The sequence below is a fragment of the Thermobia domestica genome, chromosome 5, assembly GCF_964235325.1.
Source record: "Thermobia domestica chromosome 5, izTheDome1.hap1.1, whole genome shotgun sequence".
Classification (NCBI taxonomy): Eukaryota; Metazoa; Arthropoda; class Insecta; order Zygentoma; family Lepismatidae; genus Thermobia; species Thermobia domestica.
In genome coordinates this window covers 35,850,451-35,863,993 of record NC_137458.1, presented here as the reverse complement: position 1 = coordinate 35,863,993, position 13,543 = coordinate 35,850,451, and the positions used below count along the sequence as shown (strand labels likewise).

Here is a 13,543-nt window from a genome sequence, read left to right as displayed (position 1 = left end):
ATTAGTGTCACTTTCATCAGCTTAAAAACTGGAACTGTAAATTCTGGTCTTGATATTACTAAACTTAATAGTAGTAGCAATGATATCTACGAAACCATGAACAATGTTCCAAATTGTCTATATAGGAACTATGAAGTACATTTTATAGTATTATGCACCTCAGCTGTATCATTGAAAAATATTGTACAATCTAACATCTTCAATATAGTTTGGGTCCAGTCTTGTAATATGATTACTGAGTATCGCATAGGTTCATCTCTTTCATGTGATTGCAAAGTTTTCAGAATAGAACCACCACAACAAGAAGAAGCAGTATTACGAGTAGCATTAATTGAATTTCCGCCACATGTAGTGGTACAAAATTCTAGCAATGGCAAAATCTACGATGGAATTGACGGAAGAATAATACAAACGCTGACGGAGAAGAATAATTTGAAGGTAACATTTCAAACTCCCAAGGACAATGAAGCTTGGGGAAGGAAATTGGAAAATGAAACTTTCACAGGATTAATGGGTGAAGTTGTTCATCGTGGGGCGGATATAGCAATCACCGGTGTGTATGTGGCTATTAGAGAATATGAAGCATACGATTTTAGTAGCACGTATGCTGCTTCGAAGTATACATTCATGTTCAAGCCAATGGTGACCACTTATTGGTATGCTATGTTTAATACATTAGATATAACAACCTGGGCGTTGTATGTGGTAGAGGTTGCTTTCATGACTATTGTTTGGTTTGTCTTTGCTCATATTGAGACAAGCATTTTAAAAGCAAGTTCTTCACCAAGATTTATGTTTCGACGCAAGTTTGAAGGTTTTCTATTGGATACTTGGGAAGTTGTTGTACAAGGACATCTGAGTCGGGAACCTTTGGAGCATCCACAACGTCAACTCATATACTGGTGGATTATCACGTGTTTCTTGATCAGTTGTGCTTATACATGCAAACTTATATCGTCACTGACAGTACCCCAAATCATTCCTCGTGTAAATACTATCAAAGAGCTTGCTGAGAGCAACATGTCAATTATAACTCGCATCCCAATGACGTATGATTTCTTCTACAACTCACAAAATCAATACAGCAAACAATTAGCTTCAAAAGTCCTTTTGGTTGATACCAAAGATCAGGCACGAAGATTGTTACAGGACAACAACTATGCAACTTGGTGCGAAGTCATGGACAACAAGTACATTATTGGAGAGACTTTTATTTCCCAAGAACATGCACATTTCCAAATCCTTAAAGAATCAGTGGCCAACTACCACGTGTCCATTGGGATGAAGAAGAATAATTTCAGATATAAAAATGAGTTAAACTCGATAATCAGGAGTATTGTACAGTCTGGAATTATTAAGTTTTGGGAAACGGATGTCATGAGATTGGTTGATGAAGGGTATATACAACAAGTTTCCTTCTCAATAGGGCCCATTCCTTTAGCCGTTCATCATTTACACGGACCTTTCATGTTACTTGGTACAGCATTGCTCATCTCTGCTTGTACATTTATAATGGAGCATGCCCACCATCGCAGACATTGTGTTCAAAATTGATTTTACGGTTAGTTTGTTGAAAAGTCTTCAGATTTCACTTTACAAGTAGTATGTGTGTGTCACTGTTAGGAAAATACGAATAACACCAGATACTCTGGTATATAAGAGTGTATTTTTAATATATGTTGTAATGTTCTGTAAGTAGAGTCAATAATATACACAGAATTTAGCCCTTTACCGTTTAATTATAAAAAATATCTTATATAATTTTTGTAAAAAAAAAAACTACAAGTTTCTCTCTAAGTCTATATTCACTCTACAATGTTTTCAGCATAGGATATAAAGAGTCCCTCGGCAAGCGATGTTGCCTCGGGTAGATAGCATGATGACCTAGCCCACAGCAGCCTCAAACAGGACCGGTGATTCCGTAGTCCATAGTGACTCAGGAGTAGGTAATGTCTCCGTCGCCCAAGGCGGCCTCAGCAGAAAGTTTGTAGATTAAGTCTTCATAGCCCATAGCGGCCTCAAGAGAAGGGAGTAGCTCCGTAGCCCTAGGTATTATAGGTGAACGATCAGCACTGGCACTGATACTTTCTTGGTCCCGTCATCCTCTTTTATAGCCGTCGGTTTGGAGGGAGAACTTGTGGAGGGGTCGTCGGATTACTTCGTGATTTCTCGTGTCCTCTTCGTTTCTTCCTGATAGTGCAGTTTCCTTCTGTCGTCTGCCACTGCTTGTTTATAATTTGTAAACACACGTGTTTATAGTGAAAACATGAGGCTTATAGTACGTGTGGGTGTACGGATGATTGCAACATACAATACATAAGCTTAAACAAATAAATGGTCTGTGGCAGCAGAATAAAACAATTTGGCGACGAATGATATACTTTGTAGCACCATCAAAATTGGGTTTTTTCCACTTTTTCAAAAAGTGCTAATGAGAATTTACTTCCATGTATTGTTTCTTTATTCAGTTTCATGTGATCTATGTTTTGATATATGTCTAATTCATGGACAATATTGTAATGAAACAAAAATTAAATTAATCATTATTTTAGGCTATATCACATTAACCATACAGTGTACTGGCGTACTGCTAGTATTATAAAGAACTTTGATGAAGATATACTTCAGGATCAACTTAATCGAAATAAGTGGCTTGGTACCCATGCAGCCTCAATGGTTAGGTACAATTCGTTTTTTTTTTTCTGTATTTTCTCGAAAACTACACACATGAGAATTTAGACTCATTTATATAAGTTTATTCAGCTCAATGAGATTGTTGGGGGGCGCGGTAGTTCAGTGGTAGAGCGTTCACCTCTGGTGCTTGGGGTCTCAGGTTCGATCCCAGCCCCCGCCAAGTAAACTTTGTAGTGGACAAACACCGTGCTCGTGGGTTTTCTCGGGGTTCTCCCGTTTCCTCCCACTTTCTTCATTCCACCATTTCACTCATCTCTCATAATCACCGTCTCCTTTAGCCTAACCGGCATAACCGTGGGACGTTAAACTCAAAGATTTCATTTTTCATTTCATTTCAATGAGATTGTTCATTGGTATATATCTCATCTTTGGTATTTTTTTTCCTGTCAGACGTTAATGTTGGATTTATTTCATGCAGTGTGCGAGCTCAACGTACAATGACTGATACAAATTCCTGCCTCCAACGAACTGACACAGCTAGGTACTTGACTGATACATTATGTCGTCCATAGATGGCATTACATGCCATGAACGGCTTATTACGTACCAGTAGTACATTTCAGTATCAGACCAGATACTTTTGGAAATACCCTGATATGCTTCGTATGAAACGAAACTATTACTAAAATTTCTCAAAAGAATAAACGTTTCAAACAGAAACCTGCTATAACCTACAAATTGTTTTATACTATATCTATAAAATACTATAGAATATATAGATTCTTACTTATGGATAGATAAGAATCTATAATCGATATAATAGTTATTACTATAATTACAGTAGGTTACCGTTTGGAATGCTTTTTGATTCACAAACATTTTAATAATCAAATTGAATGTAAAACTATTTTAAAATAAACATTCGAGTACATTGTTTACTAAATGAAGATTTATTTTGAAATTACATGCCTTGATGATATGGAACGTACTGTATAAACTAAAAAATATATATTGATTGTGCAATAATAGAAATGGCTATTATTTACTAATACTATACTTTCAATATATGTTCCGTAGAGGATAATTTTACTGGTAACTCAAATGGTCCAAGATGTCGCATGTATCGTTGTTCAGCATTGTGCTTCAATTAACATTTCATCCTAAGTTCTGTTACATGCAGATTCAGTGCTTGGTGTCCACGTGCCTATAGTCCAGAAGGTATAACATCATTGGCTTCCCGCGCTTGGACCTGATCATCACTAGGGGTGTGGTAAGAGGGTAGCCAATCACCAGCAACCATCTACTGCGCTCAGCGAGTCACGAGTAACCAAGCTGGCCACTCCCCATAAACGTCACTATAACTTTTCGCGGGAAGCCAACGACGTTATACCTTTCGTACTATAATTATTTCAAAAGTGATGCGGGACGAATTAGTGTCTATAAGTATACGGATATTGAATCAGTGATCTCTGAGGTCGAGAATTCCATGGATATATTTTAGTCTTAAATCTATAATTGAAATCTAATTTCGTAAACTTCATGAACGGGCCTCATGACGTGGCTTACTTCTGTTAAGATTATGATTATATAGGATTATTTTCCCTTCGTTCCAATAAATAAATAAATGAGAAGATGGACATAATTGTATTAGTAGTCTACAGACTTAAGTGGATAATGTTTTGTACCAATAAATCTTATTTTGATTCCTTATCTACTAACAATTAAGTTAACATTGTCAAATTGGTGTCTCAGTTTAGTTCGCAATCACAGTAAAAATGATGTCAAAGTAGAATTTGTTGATATAGTATTATCATCTGAAATTCTGATTTCTTGTGACAGGAATGAAAGGTATTTTTGATGTTAGGAATATTCAAATTGAACGATTTCTTTATGCAAACTGTACACAAGATCAAAAAAGTCATCGTTTTCTCTATACTCACTCTGATCTGAATAACAAGAAAATCGAGTGATGAAAGAGTTGGCAATCTCGACGTATTTCCTTCTATTCTTCTTCTGCTTTTCGTTTCACAAAATGTCAAATATACATGTAATATGGAGTATGGAGAATCTATTTTGATTAACTTAATGGAAGCTCAAGGACAATCTTCTATCCATTCCATCACTTCAAAGAAACTGTCCCTTTCGACTTCAACATATTTTCATATTGAAAATGAATTATTACATATATAAACAGCTTCGTGGAAGTTCATGGATTTCAGAAGAGGGAAGGCATCATTCAGCAAGTCAGAACAATATTTCTCGACTAACTTGCATCTGTTCATACAACTGTTTGGCGGAGGCTAAATATAATAGAACTGTCTGTATTAGCCTTCAGAGGTAGGTTGGTTAAAATATTATAGAGAGCGAGGTCTGACGAGGAAAATATTCTGAGCATATGTTCAAAGAAATAATTCACTAAAGGACATAATAGCAATAACAATCAATCAGCAGACCGTTCATACATTAGCATTTATTAATATCTTGTAAACATTTGTAGAAAGAATATTACCTACTGATCCGCACAAAATTTTGTTTCGTTTTAAATGTTTTTCATTCTACTCATGCACTTTGGTAACACTATACTATTTATTGGCGCAAATGTTGAATCTTTTATAGTCAATTGCACCAACCAGGCTAAAATATTTGACCATGGGTTATGATATGGTCAAGTAAAAAAGTTGTTGCATAAATCACGTTCGTCGTTGGGCCTGGTTCAGCTAGCTGTTGATCCTTGATCAGTTTAGAACGTCCGATGACATATTTCAGACATAGTAATCTCAAATTAGAAAATGTCTGACGAGATATCTTGATATTAAAACCTTTTGTGATAATGGAAACAACATAGAGTGAGTTCTATACAACATACAAAAGGCTGTGACAGCGCACATGCCATACTTTCCTCAAGAGTAATACCAATTATATAAGTTTACCCGACGTTACCACCTCCATTAGAAACCCGTTTCTAATCAAGGCGCTATATCAAGGCTGAAACCATAGAGAACTCGGTATCATTGCGGGTACAAACATATCTCCTCGAAGCTTTGAACTTCCAACTTGTTTTATATAGGCCGTCTCCTTGGAATTTCAAATGTCTTTCACACCAAGAATTTAATTAACAGAGGAGTTGTGAGTTGAAATTGTAATAGACGAAGTCGCGATTTCGTACAAGATAACTTCGGCCATCTTTGCGACAAGTTTAGAGAAGGGTGATTTTGGAGATTTGATAAACGCAGACCAAAGTGTTTCAGTTTTGAATGGTTATGAATAAATCGCCGATTCTGCAAAGAAAGAAAGTGATGAATATGTAAGTGAAGTTGCGAATCCGTCCAACTGTGACAATGACACTGAAGAATCGGATTTTATTTTGAGTTTAGCGTCCCTTTCAGCAGCGAGACTACACTGAGAGAAAAATTGCTGAATTTTAGTCTAGAATATCTGGATTGACGAATTTTAGAAGGATTCTGTATCACACAAATGATTTTCTGCACCTAGGTACGTATTGGTTTGTTGCTTAGCCACGACCAATCTGTACGGCCGCCAATAGACGTAAATCATGTACGTTCCCCGTCCGGACGTGCAGGATACAGAAAGTAATGTGTGTACACAAGAACAAGAGTCTAGTTTTGTCAAGACATTTCACAGTCACAGGCATGTCCCATAATGCTCCAGATTTTCCTTCTACAGGAAAAATGCAAATGGCGGACGTGTAACAAACAGTTTTCGTCTCGTTAATTTTACCTTGAGTAATTTTATAAAAGAAGATTGAACACTGGCAAAATTAGTTACATTGTGAAAGTTAATTATGGCTGTTGACGAAATTCTACGTAAATAGAACTTCGATCACCTTATTCCCATATTTGCAGGTATGTTTTATCTACATCAGCTTTATTGTTTTCGCTTGGTACTGTACAAACGTACGTTTTGTAATAAAGAATACTGACTAAAAGATACCAATGAGTAGAAATAGCCTATACTATTACAGTCAATCTAGCATGTGACATTCAGTGTAAAACAGTTTTCACTTTTAGCGCACCACTCGATATTATTGTTGAAAAAGTAAAATCGTTCCGCTAATTTCCTTATTGTCCCCTAGAACATCAGCGGCGGGCGACATGAAAATTTGTCACTTAGCATATATAAAATTTAAGAAGGCCACCAGAAGTAATTATTGAAAAATTACATTTCTTTTATGATTTGCGTATAAATACGGCTTCCGAATGTATGGCATAAACACTATATTGCAAAAAAGTCGACCTTTGTTTCGCGATAGGAAGCCAGCTTTTTTACCTACCTTTTTGCGATGTTCTCACATTTGGTCATTTTATGATTCGATACGTTAAATTAGGTTAGGTTACCAATATTTAATTCACACAGTATTGCCGGACGAGCGTCAGCGAGTGGAGATGGGTTAGAACCCCGCAGGGTACGTTGTTTTCTATCTTTGTTACTAATAGTTTACTTTCTTTGCAATATGTTTAGTACAAGGGGTCCAGAAGCACGTAAAAAGCACAAAATTTACAGGAGAAATGAATGATGCAAGAACTTAGACGTAACGGAATGTAACCAAATCTAACCTAAAGTAACCTAAGCTAACCTAAACTAACCTAATATTAGTAGCAATAAGCGAAATTCTATCATTTTTTGGAAAATTATGCTGGACCCATACACTATTATAACATAAACTAACCTAACAAACTAATCGAACCTTACGTAGACTAACCTAACCTACCCTATTCTAACCTAATGTGAACAGAAATTACCAAAATTATAACATTTTTTAGAGGAAAGAGCTGGACCCCTTCTGCTAAACATAGGCCCTTTCTTTTTCCACATAAGTTACTTCTACTTATCTTTACAGTACTGCCATCAGAAAATTGTGTAGGATATATTCTTGAGTAACTGAACATCGAAACAGCAATATCAACTAACGTGTCCTGCAAATCATCCTGTTTTTATCTAATTTCCCCCTCCCCCTCCTAATTTCTGGCAACGTGTTACCAAAAACTCAAACCAACCTGTACTAGGTGGCCACTAGAAAGTACTAATGCAATCTAACCGATTCAGGACAGGGCGAAGCTGGTGGCCATGGGCGGGTGTGTATCCGAAGGGCGTAGGCGCGACAGCGATGGTAGGTATACGCATAAGCAAATGTAGTAAAAATTAAAAAGTTGAGTTTTGGCAATGGTATGAGTTTCAGTAGCACTTGTCATGGGTTCATGTTAGTAACGTTCCACTTATTAACATAAAATACAGTTCTGTACATTGTGCAGAAACAAACCGCAGGTTGAAAATAGCATTTAATAGGGTCATCTTTCATACACACTCACTTATTTTATCCGCCGTAAAGCACTTGTAATGATTTTACACTGGTAACCCTAGACATGTTAACCTACAATTCAGCCGTATTGCTGTGTATTTAATTCTGTCGTCTGCAGAAATTTGTTTCTTATAAATATGTACTTTTATACAAAGTATTCCATTTTACCTATAAATCTTCGAAAATATGCTACGCTAACACTACGCCAGCTACATTACATGTATTCATGAAACAGTATCAATTGTATTTATAAAACAGACAAAAAAGGTCTGCACAACAGAGTGCGATATCTTGAGGGAATGGGTGAATAAAGTGAAATTGTGTCAGAAGTTCGCCAAATATGTACAGTAATTCGGCAGAGGTCTAGAACACTGACCCCGCTCTCCACTGAGTTATAATAAATATAGAAAACAATGTGCCCTGTTGGGCTACTAATTCGCTATCACTCGCTTGGCAATACTGTGTGAATTGGGTATTTAGCTTTGGTACAGAAAGGAACCGACCTGACTACTAACCTATATGGGGGGAGGGGGCAGCGTTCTAGAACCTACAGGAATTCGTGGAGCTCCTTTTTAGTAAGCAGTTAGTGTACGCACCTTTGGAGGTAAAGGCCTCGGATTCGATTCCCGCTGGGAGCTCATGTGGTTCGGATACCACGTTAATAAGTAGGTCCACGTCTCATATAGCCTCGCTGCTTAACAGGACATTAAACTTAAAATCAACTCAACTCGGGTAATTCGCATATAATAAAAATGGGCAAAATTTAACTTTGGGTCGCTAAGTAACTTGAACCGATTGTTGGAAGTAGAAAGCTAGAGCCCTGTGGCTCAGATGCAAACGGAATAGTGGATCAGAAGCTGTAGATTCTATTCTTCATCATCCCACTGTTGCATAAGAATGCTAAGACCAAACAAAATTATTTCTTTCCATATGTCTTCTAAGTAAATAAAGTAATTTAGGTTAATGTGGAGTTCGGTCTCGACCTCGATAACTGACCACAACTCAGTACCACTTGAGGTCGAGGTTAAACTAGCTCTTTTTCCGCACATTCGATGACTTTCATTTCAAAAGTATGCAGGCGCTGGTGATTATCTACTCTTAACTGTAGCTATGTAAACCAGATAACCTTTAAGACGTTTACGATTTTTACCTCATATTACAAATGTAAAGTAGGTTTAATTTCGTGGGAACAATCACCTACAAAATCAATCTGAATATTTGACTATTTATACTAAATTGAAAATATCAAAATCTCATATATTAATTTCCATAACTCACGGTCCCATGTTCAGAGGCGCTGCATCATTTGGTTTAGATCAAGCCTGAGGAATGCTGAATGGGCAGACTATAAATAATTCGTTTTCTACTGGTAAGTCATTTGTGGAACTGGTAGGTCTATACGACCTCGAATTTGACCGAGCTGCGGTCACTTCTCGAGGTCGAGACCGAGCTCAATTGAATCAGCACCCACAAATTATCTTTATTCATTAAGAAAAAATAGAGGTTACGGTTACTCCGCTTTAAAAAAAAAAAAAAAAAAAAAAAAAAAGCCGGTTGAAAAAGGCAACCCTGGCTGTAGACACATGCGTCATATCACCAGGCTGCTATAAGAGGTAGTAATCTGCAGTCGATTTAATATTAAGATTCCCTTATCCACTATTCAGTGAACTAGGAGTTATACTCAGTTGCAGTGGTGGCTCATGAGGGAAGTCGGTATCGGTGAGGATTATCATTTCTTCGCTATAATCTTAAAGGAAAATATTACATTATGTACTAATTCTTAAAGTTAGTAACCTCCCTTTGTGGACCGGAAGTAGTTAGAATTTCGTAACCTTACAGGAGAATTTGAAGCAGTAGGTTAGTTTGTAAGCTGAAGATCTTGAATTGCATCGAGTGTCCGGTATCATATTTTTTAGTCTGTTCATATCACATTACTGCAATATATATGAAGAACGAATATTCATTTCATATTTGCATGCTCTTTTATAGAAAATGATGTCGATGTGGAAGCATTAAAAGTGCTAACAGATTCTGATCTTCAACAATTAATTCCAAAAGTTGGATTAAGAGCGATATTCAGAGCAAAATGGAACGAGTGGTTGTCTTCTATGAATGACGAGGTACCTTCCAGTATTGTAAGATTTATTTTATTATGATGTGTATTGTTATTACGTCTTTGTTGGTCGTTTATTGTTACAAATCATTTGGTGTGATATTTTCTGGAAATGAAAATTATTTTTTGAATTGCAACATCTCCTTGATTGCACGGCTTCTGACTTATCTAAAAGAGTCAGGGAATCCAGCGTATGAATATATGCATTTTCCACGTATAATGTCTTAAACTTACGAGGAAGGAATTTTGGAAATTCGACGGCGAAGGAGTTGAAATACAGGTAACAATCATTTTAATATGAGGGCGGCGGTGGCTCAGTGATAGTTAGTTTACCTTTATTTCGTGGCGTCCCTGGTTCGATCCCAGCTGCCGTGAAGTGAGTTTTGTGGTGGACAAACACTGCGTGCGTGGGTTTTCTCGAGCTTTTTCCAATTCCTCCCACTTTCTTGTTCCACCATTTATTTCATTTCTCATCACCACGGTCTCCCTTAACTTTGGTGCATAAACATGGAACGTTAAACTACGCACTTCATTTCAGTAATTTTATTTTTATCTATGTCACCGATTCCCGTGAGAATAAGACTTAAAATTTTGTTTTTGGACTTCTCTTTTAAAATAATTTGACCTGTGTTTTAGGTTTTTTGAGTTTTTATTTAGATATGGGAACAAAAGAGGAGAGGAGATATCAATTATGAAAATAGGATACTCTATCTCAGGTTTATTTAAGTGACATGGAATTTTCTATTTAGACTTTATATATAAAAATAAGTTGGCACTGTTTCTTCGTTTTAGTATTAGGAATTATATTTCTGGGCTTTCGGCATCTACGGCCATTTAGCTCGTCACGTATAAGGAATGATATCCCTTGGCGAGCACACTATCCGGGGAAAGGGAAGGAAGAAAAGATTGGGGAAGCAAGGACCTGTATGGTAGGTACTATCCCGGCATTTGCCTGGTAAGAGTGAGGAAAACTCCATTCAGGATGGTTGGCCTGAAAAAGCCTTTTACACTTTTTCGACTTAGTGGCCTCACCGGGAATCGTACCCGCGACCGTTCACACTAAAGGCGAGAGCGTTTGCGACTACGCCACACGGGGCCACTGTTGCTTTATTGTGTCATGTTTCAATTACAAGAGGAAACGAGACAGGCATGGGGATTTCAATTATTATAATAAGGTGTTCTATCTCGGGATCCCTGAAAGATAGAGACATAAGATTTAGTACGTAGAATTTACGTAAAATAATTAAACTTTTAATGTTTTTTTTTATTTCACCGTAAACAACGATTTTGTCCATTGGCCACTCAGTCCAAAAGTACTTTTCGTGCAACTACAATTTGTCCAACGTATATTTTCTTCAAAGATATTTTTAGCATTTGTATTTCGTGATTGTTGTTGTGGAAATTACAATGTGTTTAGTAATTTGTTACTATGTTTGAAACACCATACATAAGCAGATCATATAATCGACAAAGAAAATACTGAGGTATTGGGGAAAGATGTACAAATGCTATGCACAAAAAAAAAAAAAAAAAAAACACGTCTACTTAAAATTATGCTGATTAAAGCACGAATATGTATAAAAATTGACAGTACGTTTCAGTGACCTTCTCATCTTCATCATTTTTATAAAGCACAGAATTGTATATGTGATTATTCATTTCACTACAGAAGTAAATTAATTTAGAACTCCCTTGAATCACTGCTATAAAAATTGTTTAACGAAAACCACTCCTTCCTCCTGAGTTTTTTTTTTTTTTTTTTTTTTTTTTTTTTTTTTTTTAGAACACAAACGACGTATCTTCGTGTTAATAAATAATGATGTTCGGTGATTATTCAAGAAACTTTTAAATTATTTCTACAGTGGAAGCAAGTGATCAGATATACAGTTCTACAAGGAACGTAATTAAGAAAGAAGAAAAAAGTGAAGAAGGTGACAAAAGGTCCTTGAAACGTAGTGTTAATTATCCAACATTTGGGTGCTTTAATCAGTATAATTTAAAAGTATGTATTAATATTCACCTTATTACATCATGAAGTAACAAGGGGGCTCAGTGGTAGAGCGTTCACCTCCGGTGCTTGGGGTCTCTGTTTCGATCCCAGCTCGCGCCTTGTATACTTTGTGGTGGACAAACACCGCGCTCGTGGATTTTCTCAGGGTTCTCCCGTTGCCTCCCACTTTCTTCATCCCACCATTTCATTCATTCCCCATTATCACTGTCTCCTTGAGCCTAGCTGGCATACCCGTGGGACGTAAAACTCAAAAATTTCAATTTATTTTAATATATGAGTTTGTTTTTTAAATCTCTCTTTCTCCACTTTTTTACAACGTGGACTGCCCCATCAGGTCTGAGGAGTAAAATCCGTCGATTTTCCTTACAAATTTGTTTATAAATTAAAATTATTTAATAAGAATAGAGTAGGAACCCTATGGGCAAGAAATGAGCGCTGTACCACTAACCCACTGTGGTCCCTAGTGTGGCACGTGAAGTTGGGAACTACGCTTTCACATTTCTAGGTGTGTAACACGGCGCCATGTCGTCGTGAAAAATGTCATCTCGTGTAGAAAACGATGTCTGGACCACTAGGTATACTTGCATACACCTGCTAATCAATTTCATATACAGCAACAATGGGACCAAGGGAATTCCAAGAGATTAGGTAGCTAGGTGGGCACTAACAACCTGCCATCTTTGTGAGTCGGAGAGGTCACACATGTTCACTCACCAACAAAATACCAAGAAAGTACGAATCAACTGAGGCCAGGTGATAAGTAAACACACGCACACACACACAAAAGGAAAAAAATCGCAACATGTGACCGACAGCACCCATTTCAAAAAATGCTACCTTAATACTGCTGTTTACATCATTTTCTCTACGCTCTGCACAATCTCAAGCATAATGTTTTGTCCTTAGAACTTTTCCCCACTCCTATTACACACCCATATTGTTTATTTGATCATATTTTGCAGCGTGTGACATTTATTAGGATATTCCCACCGCTTTTTGAAACATTTCTAAGAATGATACACTGACGTGTGATGATGTATTTCAAATGTATCAACTGTTCCTTTTATACGTGATTTTCAAACAGTTAATACAATGGAGAAGCTATAGATTTTTTTTTTTTATTATTATTTTCAGAAGATGATCCTGGCACCAGCTACTCAGTAGCACTTCTTCTCTTACCATATGTGCTTACTGTTCCTCCGGCTAGAAAGTGTCATGGGAAGCCGCTGTGGAAACCTTCAAGAAGTGAAATAAAAGAAGCGTTTATTCTTCACGTGTTTGCAGAATCACAAGTACAGCCAGCTATACTAGCAAGAAAGAAAAAGTTAGAGCAGTTGGGAAGGACATTTCAACCGCAAGTCATCGTAGTTGGAGAATCACCAGTATCACCAGTGTGTGCATTTTGCTGCGTAAACAGTATATACTACAAGGTAGGAACATTACTAGAGGCCGTGGACATTACGTTCAA

General features: G+C 36.9%; 1 protein-coding gene across 1 annotated transcript; it reads left to right on the top strand.

Moving 5' to 3' along the window:
* The first annotated feature begins 228 nt into the window (after window positions 1-228).
* On the top strand, window positions 229-1,554 carry LOC145685047 (glutamate receptor ionotropic, delta-1-like). Its single transcript, XM_081757389.1, has one exon. It carries the CDS (start codon window positions 229-231, stop codon window positions 1,552-1,554), a length of 1,326 nt encoding a protein of 441 aa, XP_081613515.1.
* The last annotated feature ends 11,989 nt before the right edge of the window (window positions 1,555-13,543 follow it).